The 18,722-nt window shown below is 48.8% G+C and overlaps 6 protein-coding genes across 6 annotated transcripts; 3 read left to right on the top strand and 3 right to left on the bottom strand.

The window, feature by feature from the left end:
* Positions 1–204: 204 nt before the first annotated feature.
* On the top strand, positions 205–1,631 carry EPUS_01523 (uncharacterized protein; the record flags this gene model as incomplete). The annotated part of the gene is made up of 3 exons (XM_007788661.1): positions 205–367; positions 569–668; positions 731–1,631. 3 exons carry the CDS (start codon positions 205–207, stop codon positions 1,629–1,631), a joined length of 1,164 nt encoding a protein of 387 aa, XP_007786851.1.
* A 2,954-nt stretch (positions 1,632–4,585) lies between these two features.
* EPUS_01522 (uncharacterized protein) lies at positions 4,586–5,070 on the top strand (the record flags this gene model as incomplete). The annotated part of the gene is made up of 2 exons (XM_007788660.1): positions 4,586–4,637; positions 4,745–5,070. 2 exons carry the CDS (start codon positions 4,586–4,588, stop codon positions 5,068–5,070), a joined length of 378 nt encoding a protein of 125 aa, XP_007786850.1.
* A 391-nt stretch (positions 5,071–5,461) lies between these two features.
* On the bottom strand, positions 5,462–7,892 carry EPUS_01521 (uncharacterized protein; the record flags this gene model as incomplete). The annotated part of the gene is made up of 2 exons (XM_007788659.1): positions 5,462–7,672; positions 7,722–7,892. 2 exons carry the CDS (start codon positions 7,890–7,892, stop codon positions 5,462–5,464), a joined length of 2,382 nt encoding a protein of 793 aa, XP_007786849.1.
* Positions 7,893–8,212: 320 nt separating this feature from the next.
* On the top strand, positions 8,213–9,884 carry EPUS_01520 (uncharacterized protein; the record flags this gene model as incomplete). The annotated part of the gene is made up of 2 exons (XM_007788658.1): positions 8,213–8,527; positions 8,583–9,884. The coding sequence occupies 2 exons, from the start codon at positions 8,213–8,215 to the stop codon at positions 9,882–9,884; spliced, it is 1,617 nt and encodes a 538-aa protein (XP_007786848.1).
* A 1,418-nt stretch (positions 9,885–11,302) lies between these two features.
* Positions 11,303–14,068, bottom strand: EPUS_01519 (uncharacterized protein; the record flags this gene model as incomplete). Its single annotated transcript, XM_007788657.1, has 2 exons — positions 11,303–12,974; positions 13,617–14,068. 2 exons carry the CDS (start codon positions 14,066–14,068, stop codon positions 11,303–11,305), a joined length of 2,124 nt encoding a protein of 707 aa, XP_007786847.1.
* Positions 14,069–15,760: 1,692 nt separating this feature from the next.
* On the bottom strand, positions 15,761–16,163 carry EPUS_01518 (uncharacterized protein; the record flags this gene model as incomplete). The annotated part of the gene is made up of 2 exons (XM_007788656.1): positions 15,761–15,942; positions 16,019–16,163. 2 exons carry the CDS (start codon positions 16,161–16,163, stop codon positions 15,761–15,763), a joined length of 327 nt encoding a protein of 108 aa, XP_007786846.1.
* Between the last annotated feature and the right edge of the window lie 2,559 nt (positions 16,164–18,722).

The following is an 18,722-nucleotide window of genomic DNA, read 5'->3' as shown; positions in this document are numbered from 1 at the left end:
TCTGTGATAATGCACCTTCATATAGTTAGTATAGAAGATTCTGCCTGAGAAAGCCTCGGCCATAAATAAAACAGCCTGAGATGCATGAGTGGTCTCACATGTGGCAGGAATGACTAGTAAAGAGTGTTAAAAATTTGACTGGCCTATCTGCAATGCATGCGCTCCACCTCATATCATCATAAACGGCAAATTAGGCAGACATAAATGCGTGTGTCCGGTGAGAGCGCCCAGCCGCAGCCTTGCGGAACCGCTGAGAGAGCCTGTGGGGGCTTATTCCACCCTCTTAACCTGTGTGTTTATGTTATTGACCTTGCTTCGCCACCACAAGCATGCATGGCATCGCAGAGCGCCTATGCGACGTTCCCAGGTGCGCACAACAACGAGGGATCGTAGGTTGGGCATAATCAAGGCGCGATCTACAACTATCAAGGCGCCAACGTCCGGGGCTCCGGGCCGGCACGTCCCTGCCTGCGCTCTCACAACGGCCATGCGCTAAAAGCCAGACCCTTCAGATCATGATCGAACCCCTCCGCTCCGAAGCCATCTTCGAACGTTCCGTCCGGTAAAGACGACGCCTTTGTCGACCGTGGCGATATTCTCGCGCGCATCCACGAGCGATGCTCGCGCCCAGCAGGTCGTGCCGCACTTATAGGCTTTGGCGGCTTCGGGTGTGTGGTTGCTCTGCGCTGACTCTGACATCTACTAACTTGTCTTGCGCAGACTGTCGCAGCTCGCGATCGAATACTCACATCGCTTCCGACAGCAGTCGCCGGACACATGGATATTCTGAGTTCATGCAAGTAACTCCGCGCGCCTTAAGGAGGCCTACAACGATATTGCAAAAAGAGTCGGCTTTGACTTTAAAGCCAAATGCAGCAGCAGATGTTCTGCCATTTGTGCGAAGTTGGCTAAGAGATGAAGCGAATGGAAATTGGCTGCTGATTATCGACAACGTCGATGATGAGATCGTGGTCGAGCTCAAGGACGGTCAACAGCTCTCTTTGTCATCCCTCTTGCCTCAGAGCGACAACGGGGCGATCCTCGTCACGTCGCGAAGTGCAGACGTTGCGCGGCGGCTCGTGGGCCGCGAGCAGGACATTGTCGAAGTTGGTGCAATGATCAATAACGAGGCAACGCAGCTGCTACAAGGGAAGCTAAGAGACACTCAGCAGGATGGCCTAGCCCAGCTTGTCAAGGCTCTCGATTGTATTCCAATTGCTACCATCCTAGCAGCAGCCTACATGAACCGATTAGGGCCACGCATGCCCGCCATGAAATATATCGTCGAGCTCGGGGTAGTCGAGAGACGTGTGCAGCTGCTCCAAAACGCGGCTCCGGATATGCGGCGGGATGAACAGGCGCTGAACTCAGTACTTGTGACGTGGCAGATCTCGTTTAAGCACATACGCAGCAAGCGGCCGTCGGCGGTATGCCTCCTCTCGTTCTTGAGCTTCTTTAATCGACAAGGTATCCCCAAGTTTATGATCCGTCATTGTCTGGACGATGATAGTGATGCCAAGATGATTCACTATACCAAGGCCTCGAAGCAGAGGCAAAAGATTTTGAGGATGACATGGCAATCTCCGCGCCTTCTCGTTTGTGGGCACGACGCAACGCGCGGACGAGTTTAAGATGCACAAGCTGGTCCAGCTCGCAACTCGCACGTGGCTCAAGTCGACTGACACAGAAAGGAGATGGTACCAGACCTTTATACGAACAATAGCGCAAGAGTTTCCTGATGGCGAGTACTCGAATTGGCCGAAATGCCAGGTTCTTTTCCCGCACGTCTTGACCGGCATCGATCAGAAAGGCAAAGAGCATCAATAGTAAGGGACTAAACCTACTTTCGAATCATGCAGGGTGGTACGCGTGGCAACAGGGACTTAATGTTGACTCCTCATGGAAGCAGGCAACGGGCCACAGAAACACCCAGCAGAACCAAGCAGAAGATATGATTGGGAAAGCGAGATTACGGTCTACTACGTAGCTATTCCTCATAAGGAGATCAGAGGCAAACAGTGTCCAAACTCGCAGAGGTTGGCCACAAAGACGTCCCCATGTAACTCTCATGTAGCCTTCGTGCCAACTGGTCTGCTTGCAGGATGTTGGCGCATTGTCTAACTTATCAAGATGGGAAATTGTAGCTCTGTGGTTAGGCACTGAGACAAAATTAACCTTGAACCATACTAAGTACGTAAGTACTTATGCCAAGCAATTTCGTACCAGTACTACGACAGATAGCCCTAGTCCAATCTGGGCATGTAGCCACAGGGCTGAAAAGGCTACTTTCTGAAATTGGGCAAGCGCCATTTCAACAATGCACCAAAATCCCACTGATCTGCAAGCTGTCGGGAACGCCCAGGGTTTTGAGCGACGTGACAATCTAGCATACGAATAGTATGCGCCTCGCAGTCGTAAAGCACTATCAGCAGGGCGACGAAGGATGGGCTCCCGATTTCAATAAGTCGAACGATGGAGAAACTCTGACTCCTAGAGTGAGTCAGTGAGGGGTACATCAATTAAGTGTGGTTCGAAACCTACAAGCGCTGTCCTTTTGCGGAGTGGTTGATGTATCCCTTTTCTGAGTGCAGAGTTCTCCTTTTGTGTGTGCGCGCGCTAAGCGTGCGTAGCGTGCTTGGCACGCTTGGCAGCCTTGGCGCGGCATAACACAAGCCCGGGCAGTATGGATCACAAATCTCACAGATTTCCCTTTCCATTCATTTCGGAACTCATTTCACTTTAATTAGAAAGACTAGAACAGAACCACGCTGGATCTGCCCGTGACTCTATCTGGGTCATCTTCCACTACGGTATTAGGCAGAAGTATTGTTAGCACATAGCTAGTAACTTGGCAGAAGAACAAATATCGAACGACAGACTAATACAGAATGAGCTATGCGGTAGGGAGAAAGACATGGACACAAGAAGAAGCTTCTGGAACAGGGTGTACATAGTAAGGACGTATTAAAACTAGTCATTCTTAGTATCGTGCTAATAATACTCTGTACTTCTGCCTGATACCATAGTAAAGTCTATTCGACTATGCCTAAAATAGTGCTACCTTAAATACAACTTAAAATTAATTCAGGTTTTAATTAATTTTAACTGAAGCAGATAATGTTTCCATTCATCGAGAGTTCCTGCAATTCCTATCAGACGGTCTTATATTTCTGAAAATGCAGCATTACTGTCAGCCGACAAAAGATAACAGCTCTCTACGTAGTACTTACCAATAACTTATCAGCGATAGACTAGTTTAGATAGTGTAACGATAGTAGTCGGCCAGAACGGCGGTAAGCCGTTAAATCTAAATAATCAGACTTATATAACACTTCGGTTCAAGAGGCCGATTTTCATTATCAAGCCACCGGCTTAATAATTACTGTGCAAGGAGACGTATTACAAAGCCGGGGTAAACAAGCCGGTTGGAGGTATGACATGCTTGGTACGAATGAACGGGATTGACCCTGTAGGAGCTGTGAGGGCAGGCCAACCAAAATGGCAGGCACCAGACGGGGCGACGACCCGGCAAATGACCAGAACTAGGAATCTGATGCCACAAACGTTAGGATGGCGACTATTTTAGTCACGGCTTCAAGCGCTGCGTCACTCGAAGTGTCTCCAGTCAAGCCGTATAGCCGGAATGAGACCCATGGAAGCTGCCCTAGAGGTCCGCCACTGACAGAAGAATATCTCCGCTACCATTGGCTATCATTACCCTTCCTACGTATACCCTTTCTTGGCTGTCAACCAATACGATTTAGAAAAGTTCCCATTTGTCGGGAATGCAGCAGCTCTTCGGCCAAGAAACGTTTTCTGCCTTCTGGGGCAAAACGAAATTGAGCTGGCCGGGTCGATGACTGCGGCAATTGGCCACGGTCAATCTCTCCCCGTGTTGACAAAATGCAGACTCTGATGACACGATAGGGTCGACCGAGCTTGAAGAGAAAGCGGACAGACCCTGGAAACAAGCCACTTGTCACGCTGTGCTACATCTTGGCGTTTGGTAGTTTAGCTTTCGGTTCCGTTCCAGGCGCGACACAAACCTAATTTCCGCCCAATAGTTAACCACTCCGCGGCTTCCGTCTGGACACTATTCCATTTTTGGCAAGTTTACACTCTTCGGAGTTGTGTGGTTTACTGTTACCATTGCCTTTCCTGGATTGCATAGAAACAACGATATTCGATCAAGATACGATGAGTACACAACCAGGTTCCGTCCCCTACGTCAGGCGACGTACAGGCGTCAGGCGACGTACAGGCGTCTGGCCTGTATGTACTTAAAAATCCCAGACTTTCCTCATTGGGCATGCGACCACTGGCCACCAAGATGGAAGCGAGGGTTGCATTACTCAATCGAAGTAGCCAGCTCTCAGAAGGAGCCTCAAGCACGGCTCAGAATGCTACAAATATGGGTCGGCTCTGTCGTTTTCTCCTGCGATGGTTCAAAGCAGATTGCCTCCCCTAAACATTCCAATCTTCCTCGAAACATCTTCCTGATATATACATATTCAAAGTACTGCTGCCATCAACCATCAAGCCGGATCACCACTGACAGGGACCGTCAGTCACTTGAAGCGCAACCATGTCTGCCAAAGAGTCCAAGTCCAAGCCTATGACAGAAAACAACCCCCTCAGTCAGCAGGAGCTCGATCTCCTCCACCTCGGCGCTGTCCACCACCATGCTCCTAACAGCAAGCCTCGCCCCTACCGGGACGGAAAATACACAAGCTGACCCATGTAGACATCACCGGTCTTGCAGCACACAGGTCGCAGACAAGCCTGGCAAACCCATCACGCTTCTCGCCCACGAACGTCACCGCCAACACCCAGCATACACCCCGTGCGGTGACTGCCCCGAAACATGTTCCAGCACATCAACGCCACAACCCTTGCTCCGGACATCCAACCGAGAACGTACCGGTACATCAGCACCACAACCCTCGACCTGACCATTCAGCCCAGAAGAGCTCAATGCAGACCTGGCGCGCCGAGTCCGCTGCCGACCAGCCCTGGAATGGTCTTGCTCTCGGACAGAGCCATGCCGGCACAGCTCCGAAGAAGAAGTGAGCCTCGAGAGGGAGTCAACAAGACGTTGCCAAAGCGTGACCGGGTTGGGGAGTTGTGTCATGTATGTGAAAGAATCCATCTAATCATTCCTTACGCAAAGGATCAGGCCTGGGCTCGACGTTCCTATGACATACGAAAGCGTCCCTGTCATCAAGACACTGCAATGATAGACCAGGTTCAAGACTACCTACCTATCTACAAGAGACAAGACGTCGCTACCTACAGGGCTATGATAGTAAATGACATCTCCGCTTGCTTTTGGGTTGAAAAACCAACATGCAACATCATCCCAACCATTTTACATGCAAATAGAAAGCAGAAAGCAGCAGAGAAGCTTGGGCAAGCGCCAAAAATCAAGAACAATTCCACCGCGTACATGAACATCGCATCGTCACAAACCCTTGAATCTCGCCCATCCCGCCGCGGCAATACCCGTCCTAGTCTCCTTCCCGTTCGCATCTCCGTTTCTTCTCGCCCCTGCCATTGCCGTTGCCGTCCCGCCTTCCAGCCCAGCCTTAGTATGAGCTTGCGCTCCCTCCCCATCACTCCCAGCACCCGCATACGCGTATCCACTTCCTCTCCCCTCCTCGACAACCTTCCCGCTAACCTCCCTCCTCCTCCCCATGCCGCGTCCAAACTCAGCTCCCAATCCCGCATACCCAGCCGAAAGATCATGTCCTGTGCTACTGACCACCCTACCCTTCCTGTCGCTCTCATAATCATTCCCTCCCCGTTCCGTTTGGTCGTCATCATCTTTTTCATACGAGAACCTCCTCCCCCCACCATCGGCATTACTCGCAACAACCTGCACACTCTCACCCTCAACTACCATGTAAGGCATCTTACCCACAATATCTTCATCATCAAAGTCATGGCCGTGAATCTGGATATTACTATCCATCGACTCGGTCCGCTCCGAACCGTTCTCCTTTGAATAGTTGGAGGCGGTATCACTCTTGATCTCTGACACGTCTTTCTCGAACTTGCTGCTCACCGTGCCGACTTGGCTGCGTAGATCGCCGTAGTACCGCCCTTTGCTGCCGGAGCCGACAAAGCTGGATGGTCGGCTTGTTACCTTCGATCTGGATCTCTGAGACAGTGGGGGCAGATTGATCGGTGCGTCGTAGAGTGCGTATCTCTGCGGCTCCTCTTCCAGATCATTCGTTACGTCGAGTTGCCGGGTCTCTTCTTGCTCGTGTGCGGAATATGCTGGGCTTGGAGGGTTCATGCCGAGAGGATTGGGTGGGCTGAGCTGCTGTTTGTTCATTGCTGCAGCACTATTTGAGCCGAGACCACGATCGAGATCGTACAGACTTTTCCTACGCTCGTATCCTACTTGTTGTGCTCGCGTTGCAGAATACTGTTCTGGTTGGTCTTGCTGGATAGGGACATAATCCTTGCTCCCTTTGTTCTTGATATGTGGGGATTCGTACCAGTTTTTGATCTCCAAGTAGTTAATGTCTCGGTCTGAGTCAGGAGTGCTGGCTCGGGAGGTGACAGGCGATACCGGCGGGATATTCTCGTCGTTAAATAGATTGAATTGAGCATATTGAGGGGCGTTTACTCGGTGTTGATAGTTGTCTCGAGGCGACAGTTGAACATTGGCGTTGAATGTCTGCCACGGCTTGTCTTCCTGAGCGAGCTGAGATGAACGTGCCGGCCGGTGTTCGAATCCGGTACCAGCTTGACGGGAGCTGATGGAAGGTGCTGCTACGGATTGTGGACGAGAGGGTGGTCGAGAGGGTGGACTGGAAAGTGTTTTGTTGATTGGAGTATATGAGCCACGGAAGGAGTGGTTCGATTGCTGGTACAGACTTTCGGGTCTGGAGACATCCATTCGAGAGCTGCGTGCACTGTTGTTCTGATGAAGTTGGATGCGATCTGCAGAATCTGTCCTAGTGTGCATGAACGGCACTCTTCTGGCTGGAGCTATGAGAGGATCTGCTGTGCTAGACATGCGGCTGTTGGGCATGAGAGATGTCTGGCTCATGTGATTCTCTGATGCTATAATTTCTGACTTGTTTCGTTTATGTGGTCTTGCTGTCAGATTTGGCTCAAGAGGATTCATGTCAGGGGGTAGCTTGGCGATCTGCCGGAAAATGATTGCAAGGTATACTCCAAGGACGAGTGAGAGGAGAAGAAGTCCGCCTTCGATGACACATAGCAGAAACGTGGTGTATACAATGTACCAGGTCGTGAGGGGAACATCAAACAATGTGTTCCAGCCGTAAGTACCACTAGTGTGCTCATTATGCGCCATGAAAGCGGAGAATGCCAGAAATGGGAGAAGTCCAGCATCGATCATGGCGGCGAAGAGCATGTAGCTTGCGCTCGATGCGGCAGTTCTGCCGGTTGCAGATCGGCACAAATGGTATACGGCATAGAGTGTGTGCACCAAGACAACACATGGTGCTATTCGAATTATCCATCCTAGCGAGCCTGACGTTCCCTTGATGGCGATCACGCAAAAGAGAAGGCCGAGTGATCCAAATAGTGCTAGAACACGCAGTCCCAGCTGCATCCGTCTCGAGTACTTGATCCTGGTGTGCGTGTTTGGGTTCATCGGTTTGACGTTCAGGTTGCCATACGGCACAATCAGGTACTGCGACAGCATTAGTTGGAGGAGCGCAATGCAGGCGCGAAACACGCACCGAGTCTGGATGCTTATTGAAGTTGATCAATGGACCATCTTGTTTTGGCTTGGATACAGGAGGCGACCAGCTTGCCTGAGTCGCAGCTTTGGGATTGAAGCCTCTATCAGTGGGACCATTGAATGAATATCGTGATGGGTGATCATAGATAAACGGAGGTTCGACCCCCATACTGACGGAGTTCTCACAGTAACAGACTTGGAGACCTGAGGAAGGAATACGACTCCACTTTGGTAGGGAATGTGGGGAGGCCAATGGTAGACAACTTAAATCGCACTGAAGGGAGGAACAACAACCGAGCCGCTAGTGCTGCCATAGCAACAATCGATAATAAAAGCTTGGCGAATCCTTTCCCTCGTTCGACCGACAGAACATGAGGATGATGATTATGACGATGACGATGACGATGACGATGCGGTCGACCCAGCTTTGATAATTCTTCTGAAAAGACGATGATGATACAGACATAATGGCGGGCTTACTCTTCGATCATGAGCTCTCTTGCGCAAAGCATGAAGCTATGCATCCGACGGGTTCCCACACTGCCATCAAGGCGACCTCGAAGCTTTAATCCGAATCTATCCGCCATCCGAACATTTCCCTTGCGCAATCTCAGCAGCCATGTTGCTCAGTCGCATGTACCGCCTTTTCGTGTTGCAATCATCGGTTCTGGCCCGGCAGGCTTCTATGCAGCTAGAAGGTTATTGACTCTGGTTGACGATGTCATCATTGATACGTACGAGCAGCTGCCAGTTCCTTTCGGTTTGGTCCGCTTTGGAGTAGCACCCGATCATCCAGAAGTCAAGGTTAGAGAAGTTCACATAGACCTTTGGCGGCTTCTTGTTTTAACATCCAGTATAGAATTGCCAAGACACATTCACCGGAGTCGCAGAATCACCGCGCTTCAATTTCGTCGGAAACGTGCATGTTGGACCACAAATTCCTATCCAGTATCTAGTACCACATTATAATGCCTTTATCTTTGCATATGGAGCATCAAAGGATCGCGAACTTGGTCTCAAGGGAGAAAGAGATGGGAAGCACATATACTCTGCTCGTGCCTTTGTAGGCTGGTATAATGGTCTTCCAGAATATCACGACCACGACCCCGACCTCACAGTTGGAGAAGATGCTGTAATTATCGGACAGGGAAATGTGGCACTGGATGTCGCAAGGACATTGTTGACAGACATCGATATTTTGAGAAAGACAGATATCACCGAATATGCCTTGGAAAGACTGTCGAAAAGCAGAATCAAGAATATCCACATAGTCGGTCGAAGAGGCCCAGTCCAGGGCGCATTCACCATTAAGGAGATACGTGAAATGCTACAATTACCGAATGTCTCATTCAAACCAATTCCGGACTCCCTCTTCCCCCCTAACATCTCCGCCCTTCCACGCCCTCAGAAGCGCCTCCTTGAGCTCCTCAAAAAGGGCTCCGCCACACCTCCCAGCGCCGCCAAGTCCTGGTCCCTCGACTTCCTCCTCTCGCCCCACTCTCTCCACTTCGCGCCCTCTGATCCTCAACAACTTAGCGCCATCGAATTCACGCGCACCCAACTCGCCAATCCCACCTCCCCCACATCACCCCTCCTCCCACCATCCCCCAACCCAGCGCACCACACAATTCCTACAACAACCCTCTTCCGTTCCATTGGTTATAAATCGGAACCTCTCCCCACGCTAGCCTCCGCCGGAATTCCCTTCGACTCGCAAAAAGGGATCTTCCCTAACGATGGCCTCGGCCGCATAGTCTCCTCACCTCAGCATGCACACAAGCCCCAGGAAATGGATCACGAATACGGTATTCCGATCCCAGGCCTCTACTGCGCTGGGTGGGTGAAACGTGGGCCTACGGGTGTCATCGCTTCGACGATGGCAGATGCGTTTGGGACTGCTGAGGCGGTTGTTAAGGATTGGAAGGATCGACAAATTACCAAGAAGGAGATTATGGATAAGAGATTCATCGGGAGTGCTGAGTCGAGGGGTTGGGATGGTGTGAGGGATGCGGCGGAGGAAGCGGGAATAGAGTTGAGGAGGGTGAGCTGGGAGGATTGGAAGAAGATTGATCGGGTGGAGAGAGAGAGGGGAAAGGAGAGGGGTGGGAGGCCAAGGGAGAAGATCGCGAGTGTAGAGGAGATGTTGCGGATTTTAGACTGAGGGAAGTAGATTCGGATGCCCAATCATTCGGTTGCTACACACGACATTATTTGTCCGCCAAGTACACTTTCTTGCGACAATGCCAAGGCCCAGCCTAATGATGCTTTCACAAGCGTAGCGCTAGAATCGGATGAGAGAAATGAATTGCATCCGGAACTAAGTATTGCGAAACTAGTTGATTGAATATCACTATGTCACAAGACCGCATACACCTTGTGTCAACCTGCTGTGCAGAGTGCGTAGAGAAGCAAGTTGATTGATAGCTACGGGGGTAGAGAGCGTAGATCTATGTACAATTGGCTGTACCGTACAGCGAAATTAGAAGCGAAATTGCGTCGGAAATTGACCAATTAGAAGCAGCAGAAACGCAGGGATTACGCATATTAAACGCGGCCAATTAGCCCTCTCAGAAGGTCAACACCTTGTTATATCCGATCAAACATAACTCCATTCTTGTGCCCTTCTAGGATGGTTTGAAGATAAGATGCTTAGGTGCCTTACATAGTAAACTGGTGATGTGTTTGACTAACGAGTATTGCGCAAAAGGTCTGGATAAAATTGAGGAGAGACGCTATGCTTTTCCGGGATAGTATGGTGAATGACATATCGTAAGACGTATAGAGCAACGTGCGCTCAATATTCAGTTGCTAGCGATGAGGATCTCTCTTTATAAGCGAGCGGCAATCGAGCTGAAAAGTGAGCACTTATGGGTTTGTGCAGACGGTGCAGCACTTGATTATGGGAATTGATCATGCTGGCGCGAAGATTGTTATTCCGATGCTTGGTTGGATAAAGGTCCCGCTTAGAGGGTGACTCGATAACGTTCTGACCGAGATTGTTGGGATGGGAGAACGCTGGGTCTGGGTTCTTTTAAGGGTTCTTTTGAGAGTACAAAGGTCCAAGAACAGCACACCTGTCGAATATATTCGTTTCGTGGGCTTCTGGTGACGGCAAATGCAGAGGGTCATGCTGACTGCAATGCACAGCAGCAGGGCATGGCGGTAATAGGTTACGGACTTCTGGGCAGAATTTAAGGGATTCGCTCTCCCACAACGCAGCGATAACAGCGCCATGGTGTTGATAGAACGGGCAGGTTCCTTAAATAGGGGGGTTTTCCGTCCTTCGGGATACTTCAGCTCACTGCGATCATTCTCACCAGCAACAGCTCATCATCATTGCTCGGTGTTCCTGTCTTCTCGTTCTGTTATGCTCACTTGAGAACTTCTTTAGCGGGGAATTGTTAGACGATGTACTGCACGGTCGAAGTGCCGGCGCACAGGCGCTTCCTGACCTCTCCGTGTTTCTAATCCAGGTGAAAGGGCTGCTGGTGCGCAATGCTGGTCTGAAACCTGCTGGAGACAACTCATGGCCATCACACACTACATCTTCCCATAAAGAGCTGTATTTTGAATAAAAGGTTACCCTCCGATCGGAATTGAACCGTGCCAGCCGTCACTCAGTTCGTCATCACTGTCTCCATCACTCACTTCGTCATCGCTCTCTCCTCTGCTGCCGGCATCGCTGTCTGCATCATGCTCATCTTGGCTGTCCTCTGACTCCTCATATTCGAGGCCTGACTTGTCTTCATACTCCCAATATGGAAGAGGGGGCGGTGGCTCCATATCCGGACCGTCCTCAGTCAGTCGGACTACTTCTTCCTCCGGCAATCCATCCCGTCTCAATAGAGATGGTAGCTCTTCTCTGACAAAATTGACGCCATATTGGTCTATGCAATATTGTCTTAGATGTCTCTGGGGAATGTCATCCTTCGACCAGCATTCTACCATCTGAGTGATCCATATATTTCCATTGGTCCCTTTGCAAATCCACATCCCAGGTTGCCCGAAAGCTCCTTTTCCTTCCAAGAACTCGAAGCACGTCTTCCCCAAACACGTTGGCCAGTTATATTTTATGAAAATTTCTCCAAAAATCTCTAGACAAGCCTTTCTCGAGTGCCAGAAAGTAGGTAGCTCTTGTTTCCAGTACATTTCTGGCCAGTCCCAATTAACGAAAGGTTCACCGAAGGCTTCGAGACAGGCTTCCCTTGAACGCCAAAAAGAAGGTATCTCCTCTTCGCAGTATAGTTTTGGCCATTCGTAATCAACGAAACGTTCACCAAAGAATTCTTCACAAGCTTGTCTCGACTGCCAGAAAGCTGGCTTTCCATCCGACCAGTAAAGCTTCGGCCACAAAACTTTAATAAAATGCGACCCAAATACGGCCACACAATAAGATCTTGACCTCCTAAGAGATACTGGCATTCGACGCCACTTCTGCTTCTGCCTTTCCCCCCACTTCCTCGTATTCCCCTCGGTTCTAACCATGAATTGAAACGATCCATTTCCCCCGTAATCGTCGAACAGCTTTGTAAACTCGGAGAGGTCCCACTCATCTTGCTTGATCAGAGGGGAGAGCTGACTATGGCGAACCATAACAAACAAGTTCTTGGCAATTGCCTCACCCGAATCTTCGAAAGGATCTGTTTGACTCTGTGCCATTATGATGCGGAACAAACTTAGAGTAACTTCATCGAGACTGAGCGCCAGCGCGAACATGATCCAAAACAGCGATCCACCAACACCACAGTCTACGCCGGAGTCTGCAAGCAACTTTGCAATATTGAGCCAATCTCTTCGCATGACGGGGTTTTCTTTATTATCTTCTATACCAAACTGCCGGATAACAGCCTCGAACAACGATCCCTTAAAAAGGTCTTTAGAGTCTACAAGATCAAAGGGCGTGACCTCTCGACTCTCCAAAAGTTGCCGAAAACCCACGTAGTCAGCACGACGAATGATATTGTAGACTAACGAGTCCCCCTGATGGGTACGAATGACTCGTAACCGATTATCCCATCCGGGGTGGGAGATTGTAGGTCTACTTTGTCCAGTTTCGAACAGAACACCAAACCTCAGGAACCACGAATTCAGAATAAGTCGAAAGCTCGTCTGTCGTGCCTGAAGGCGTGTTGGAGGAATATAGTCTGAGTCTATATCATCTTCTTGCTTTATGATTGATGACGTTAATTCAATCCGTCCGAACCAGACATTGAAGACCGACTTGCTTATTTTCTGTCGCTTCGGGCTTCGTCTGCCTAGTTATATAAAGTGCATAAAGTTTTCAGCTTGAATGCTAGTATTAGTAGACATGATCTTTGAGTTATTACGAAGTAGTGACAAAGCATTTTTATACTGTAGTAGCGCTTTTACTGACCTGGTCCGCTTAAATAACAATCGATTATTGCTAGTATAAGCACTTCCTTTGCAGATGTTAGCAGTCATATTATTAGGCCCCTGCTCTGTTAATAAGACTTTAGTTTCCCTTGAAGTATTGTGAACTGCTAGACTTTTTGTAATAGTGTCCTGTATTATAAGGGCTAACATTGACGGCAGATCATTAAACCGTTTAACGAGATTTGCACTGAGCGACGTAATAGCATTTTGCGTGAAGTAGGACGTAATCTTAGCGTTGTAGGCGTATTGTTCAGATGATGCGGACTATACTAGAAGCGTCTGGTTGTTTGAGACAATCTTATCTAATGACAGCTTCGTTATTTCTGCAAGCAGATGACTATCTTTCTGTAGACTATGAACATCAGTTGCGAGATCTCTAGTCTCTTTCACAATCTGAGCTGAAGCTGTGTGCTTATCTTGAAGCTGCAGAAGACTTTGCTGCGCTCTACGCGTCATGTCTAAATGTTGCAACTAGAGTGCAAGCTGAATGCTGTCTTACACGGCTAACAAGGAAGACTTTGCGGCTTCTAACTGTGACACATATCCTCTGAGCTGGTCACCTCTTCTTGCCACATCAAATTTCTGCCATGCTTTGTAGAACGCGGCCTTATAAGACTTGACATTGCCGGAACTTGATGCTATAGAGATCGAGAGATCCGCGTATTTGTCTACAAAGCTCTGTACTTTCTGTATTGCATTTTGGCAGCTTTGTAGCGGAACAGCGGGATCTTGTTGTACCCTTAAGCAGGCAGGAGCACTGGCCTGTATTTCCAATAGCAGATGCTGGAAAGCCTCGAGCCGGGATCTGACAGCGCACAATTCAGTCGAGACGGCGACAATGACGTCCGGGGCGTCCGCGGCATCAGAGAAGGTCTTGCAGAGGTAATTGCACCCTTGCAAGATCTGTCCTGATAAGCCGATGAAACCAACGACGCCAGCGGCAATGTCCATTGCTTAAAACCACGATAAGCTAGAGCAATCCACGCAACGCTGTATTGCAATAGCTACGAGATCAAGTCGGCTTCTTGTTTGACGTCCACGGACGGGCGTGGCTGTTGTAAAGCAGCTAGCTGGCCTCGTTGGCTCTTCAGGCGAGGAAAGCCAGAGATTGTCTTCTGCTTGTGCTCTCCGAGTGCGTTCGGTCCGTTGTATCTGATGTTCTTCTCACTATGGCACCTTCCACATCTTCTCAATGGAGTTCGAGTAGGAGTAGATTGGACATCGGGCGGCTGTTCCCTGTGCAAAAGTTCGCAGCATCAGGCTGCGCATTCTGAGCCTCCACCTCCCACCAATCATTTCCCAACCTCCCATTATTACTGAACTAGGGAATCTCCTCCACGGAAAAGGGTGGATTATTTTCCGATCTTATTTAAAGTATTGGACACTTTGCTTCAACTCTGTCAGAATCCCTGCGCATACGATACGTATCTGTTACGTATTAGCAGGATGATACAGGGGTCCCCGCATGCGAAACGCACGAAACGCTCTTGTAACTTTTACGCCCTGTTATTTATGGCAGTGAGCATTGCTATACGAATTGAACGCCAAATGCTGTTTCTGAGCTGTTGCAGTAATGCGCTTCTATAGCTATTAGTGTGAGCAAATGCTCCTCTTGATAGGAGTAACTCAATCAATTCAATTGGTATCTCCGTACGCTATTTGCTACATCCTCTAACAAACTCTAGTGACGCATCCAGGAACCAAGCATATGTTGAAATGACTGAATTGATTGTCTTGCCCTTATACTCCGTAGATTAAGGGGGCAATCAGTAATCTAATACAGATAACTTAGTAGGTACCTAATTTCTAGCTAAACAAGTGCCTGGGTATCAATCGGCCCTTACAGAAAAACGCTTAAATCAACAAGCTCTTGATGAATACTACTTTGTCGTTTACTTAAGCCCAAATTCCCCAGCGATAATACGCACCAAAATCTTGCATGTCTGCGGGTCCAGGACAGTCTGGCCAATGATCTTCAAGCTTCAGCGAGATGATAACGCCGCTTGAGGTCAACGCACGATATGAACCTCGATCGATCATGAAAACTCGGATATCACCACGTATGATATATAGTCCGGACCGAGTGCGTCTGAGTTTTGAGTAGGTCGACTATGTATGTCCTGCACAGTTCGGATCTTTTTCTTGCAAAAGATATCACACGTTGGTCTTGGTTAGTGACGCATACGCTATGGGGAGCTGCCTGAAAGGTGAGATCATCGAGTCCGTGCATACGAACGTCTTCCCATAGAAACCTACCAAATTGAATAAGATTGAACATGGAAGTCACATGTCAGCAGGCGATCAGGCTCTGACCACTGCCGTTTTCGCAAATTCCAGAACGTGCCAGCAACTAGGAAGCGGCTGATGTCGGAAGCGAGCAAAAGAATGAGAGTAGGAACTTGTCGTTAGATAGAGGAACGAGTACACGGATGATTGCGATTCTTGTCTATTGGAACTACTATGATACACAATGTAAAGCGAAGGACTGACTAATCAGGGTTCAACTGTGCAAGGATAAGTAGTAGAAGATTTTCACACACACTGGTCAATTGTTGGTGCCAAATATTCACATTCTTTTCGCTCCCAATCACAACTTCGCTACAAGCCTTCAGTCCTTCCGCGCTTGAGCGCTAAGCGATCCAATCAGTCCCGAGGGCAGTGCGACGTTTCCGAGTCGCTGCAGTGCGCAGCGCCTGCGCATGATAGCACGCACAAGCCCTGGGCAATCGCGGAGCCGGCTGTACCGCCGAAAGCTGAGCAGTTGTCGGAGCAGCTAACGCATTCTTTGCAGTTGCAGGCTCGCTTGGCCAATGCTGGAGCCGGTGCTATCTTGCGTGTCAGTTACGTGCAAGTGACGAATGTCGGAACGCGCAAACGCGACCAGGGGGTTTTTGCACTTACCGAAGTACGGCTTGCCCAAAGCTTCGTACAGGGCTCTGGCTTGAATATCTGGCATGGGCGATGGCGCAGCTTGGACGTGCTGACCGGCTAAAGCGGCGATGAGAGCGGCGATGGTGGTGATGGTGGTGATGGTGGAGAAATACATTGTTGGATTCGTAGGTGTTGTTTGAATTTTTGAAAACTGATTGCGATTGTTCAAGTGGAAAAGTGTTGAAAAGATGTGTGAATGAGATCTTTGAGTTTGATGAATTGTTTGAATTGTTGATGGTGAAAAGGATGTTGGGATAGGAAGATGTGCTCCTTTTATGTCTTTACCGTCTGATGAACGCTCCAGGTCAAGAAGGACCTCTCTATCAGCTTGTGCCCGCTTTAGGAAGCACGCCGATCAATTGTTGCGGATTTTCTTGAAGCATGGGGCAGATTCCTGCCTGTGATAAATTCGGAATGACCGCAAAAGGAAGATCAGCACAACAAGTGGGACCATAAACATGTCTCAAGCCAGGAAGCCATCCTCGGAAGGTTGACTTGAGCACAGAGGGATCTTCCCTTGTGAACCAATTGCCTACTCTTTCAGCATCATACTAGGTGGATGGCCTAGTTTCATTTACTTATTGACGAGAGCATGAACAGCCACCCCAATGTCTCCGGCCACCCCTGACCTATATCATGTTGATCTTTAGAGGTGATTGGTGTCTACTGTGCTTTGAAGGCACGTGAGGCTGTGTGATTATAGTTCGATCTTTTGGAAGAGATCTAGGATATGATGCTATGGATGGAAACAGTTCGGGGTCTTGGATGCGATCATGGCCCCTTGCATGACTCCGCTACAGTGCACGGAATGATCTCCGCCCCAGAATTACAGCCAGCGGATCTGAGCCAAAAGTGCCTGCTTGAATAAGCAGATGGTTTAAGTCGAGATGTTATTATTATTCAGAAGAGGTGACTGTGTCACAGATACCGGACTGTTGGGTGGAATCCATGGCAATAACAACGACAGCTTATGCAGAGACAACATTCTGGTGACAGCGGTAATCGTCTTTAGCAGATGATGATCTTGTCGATTCTGGGTTAGGGACAGTGGAGACAGCCTATATGAGGTGGATATGAAGGCCTTTTTCTCCACAGATTTCATGAGCATGGCATATGACTCTTGCTTAGCCGGTTATGCATAAGCTATACGTCGAAGATTATTAGGGATTACGTACGATTTATTCTCATGATTTGCATGCTTTCTAGCCCCAGGGCCGGGTTCAGTATTCAGCATTGAGGACGCTTGTGGGTCAATGAAAACCATCGTTGCCGGACCACGTGGTGAAACCTTGTTGCTTCAGGAACATTCCAGATGCCGCTCACCTTTATCAGTAACTTCCAAAAAGAGTGAATGGTCGAATATTCTTCAATTGTCTTTAGGAGATGTGGAGTGGGACCTGGTGAAAGGATCTCCTCGGCTTGCGGCAAGGATGGACCCACTCTTGCTCCTATGAATTAAGAACAGGCTACACAACTTCCACAGCTACTATAGCAGTGTTACTAAGATCATCTACTTCACGTAATGATCCAACTTTTGGCCACAACGACCAAGGTGGACAAGTAAGACCCAAAACGGTGAAACTCCAAGAAATAAATAAACTTTCCTACCACGTATGCCTTAGCCGTCAACGATTAAGATCTTCTGTGTTACCAAAACCGACTCTTGATGGTCAGTCATGTCAGAATCCCTGCGCATACGATACGTATCTGTTACGTATTAGCAGGATGATACAGGGGTCCCCGCATGCGAACCTCACGAACCGCTCTTGTCGCTTTCACGCGCTCTTCAGTATCGCAGTGGCCATTGCTATACGAATTGAACGCCAAATGCTTTTACTGAGCTGCCTCAGTAATGCGCCTCTATAGCTATTAGTATGAGCCAAATGCCCCTCTTGCTAGGAGTAACCCAATCAACTCAATTGGTATCTCCGTACGCTATTTGCTACATCCTCTAACAAGTCAAGCCGCTTACATCTCCTTTTTGACGTCGTGACAGTAGTCGCTTGTTCTGCCCTTGAACAACTATATCAGTCTGTGTAAGATCAACCCCCCAAAACGCCAGATATCCACTATTCTGACGTTAAATGGACCCGTTTTTTTATTGGTCAATACACAGATGCCAAGATAACCTTAATTAAATATACACTAAGCCTAATTGGGAAGTAGCAACACCAACAAAAAAACAACTTGCTCAATGTGCTGTACTCAATCTATTCAGAGGGCAAATGACGCGCCCAGCACCTCGAATTATAACAAATTGGGATGTTGCACTTGCTACAAGACCATTTGGTCTTATGGATACCCGCTCTGCTGCCTCTTTGTGCGTTATTTGCAGCATTAGTAGGCAGTTGCTGATGTGCTTTGCGCGGTCTGCCTTCTTTTCGACTGCAGATCGGATTACATATCTTGCAGCGGCGATAGCCATCTCCTTTAACCCACGAATGACCCTTGTAGCTATCTTTTGGTACTAGCCTAGTATGAATAGCTTGAGAAGGGCGTGGTTGTTGTCGCCGCCGCCGTAGAATAGCTCCAGGTCCTCGTAGTAGAGTTTGCGCTATTTCTTCTTGAAACTGGGTATGGGAGAGCTTTCTGCGTTTTTTGCCTAGCTTATAGAGGATATAAGCGTTTGTAACTGCTGCGTTGATAAGCAGATAGAACAAGGGTAGCTAGTTAC

The sequence above is a fragment of the Endocarpon pusillum genome (genome assembly GCF_000464535.1).
Source record: "Endocarpon pusillum Z07020 unplaced genomic scaffold C721943, whole genome shotgun sequence".
Taxonomy (NCBI): Eukaryota; Fungi; Ascomycota; class Eurotiomycetes; order Verrucariales; family Verrucariaceae; genus Endocarpon; species Endocarpon pusillum.
This window is presented reverse-complemented; position numbering and strand designations above follow the sequence as displayed.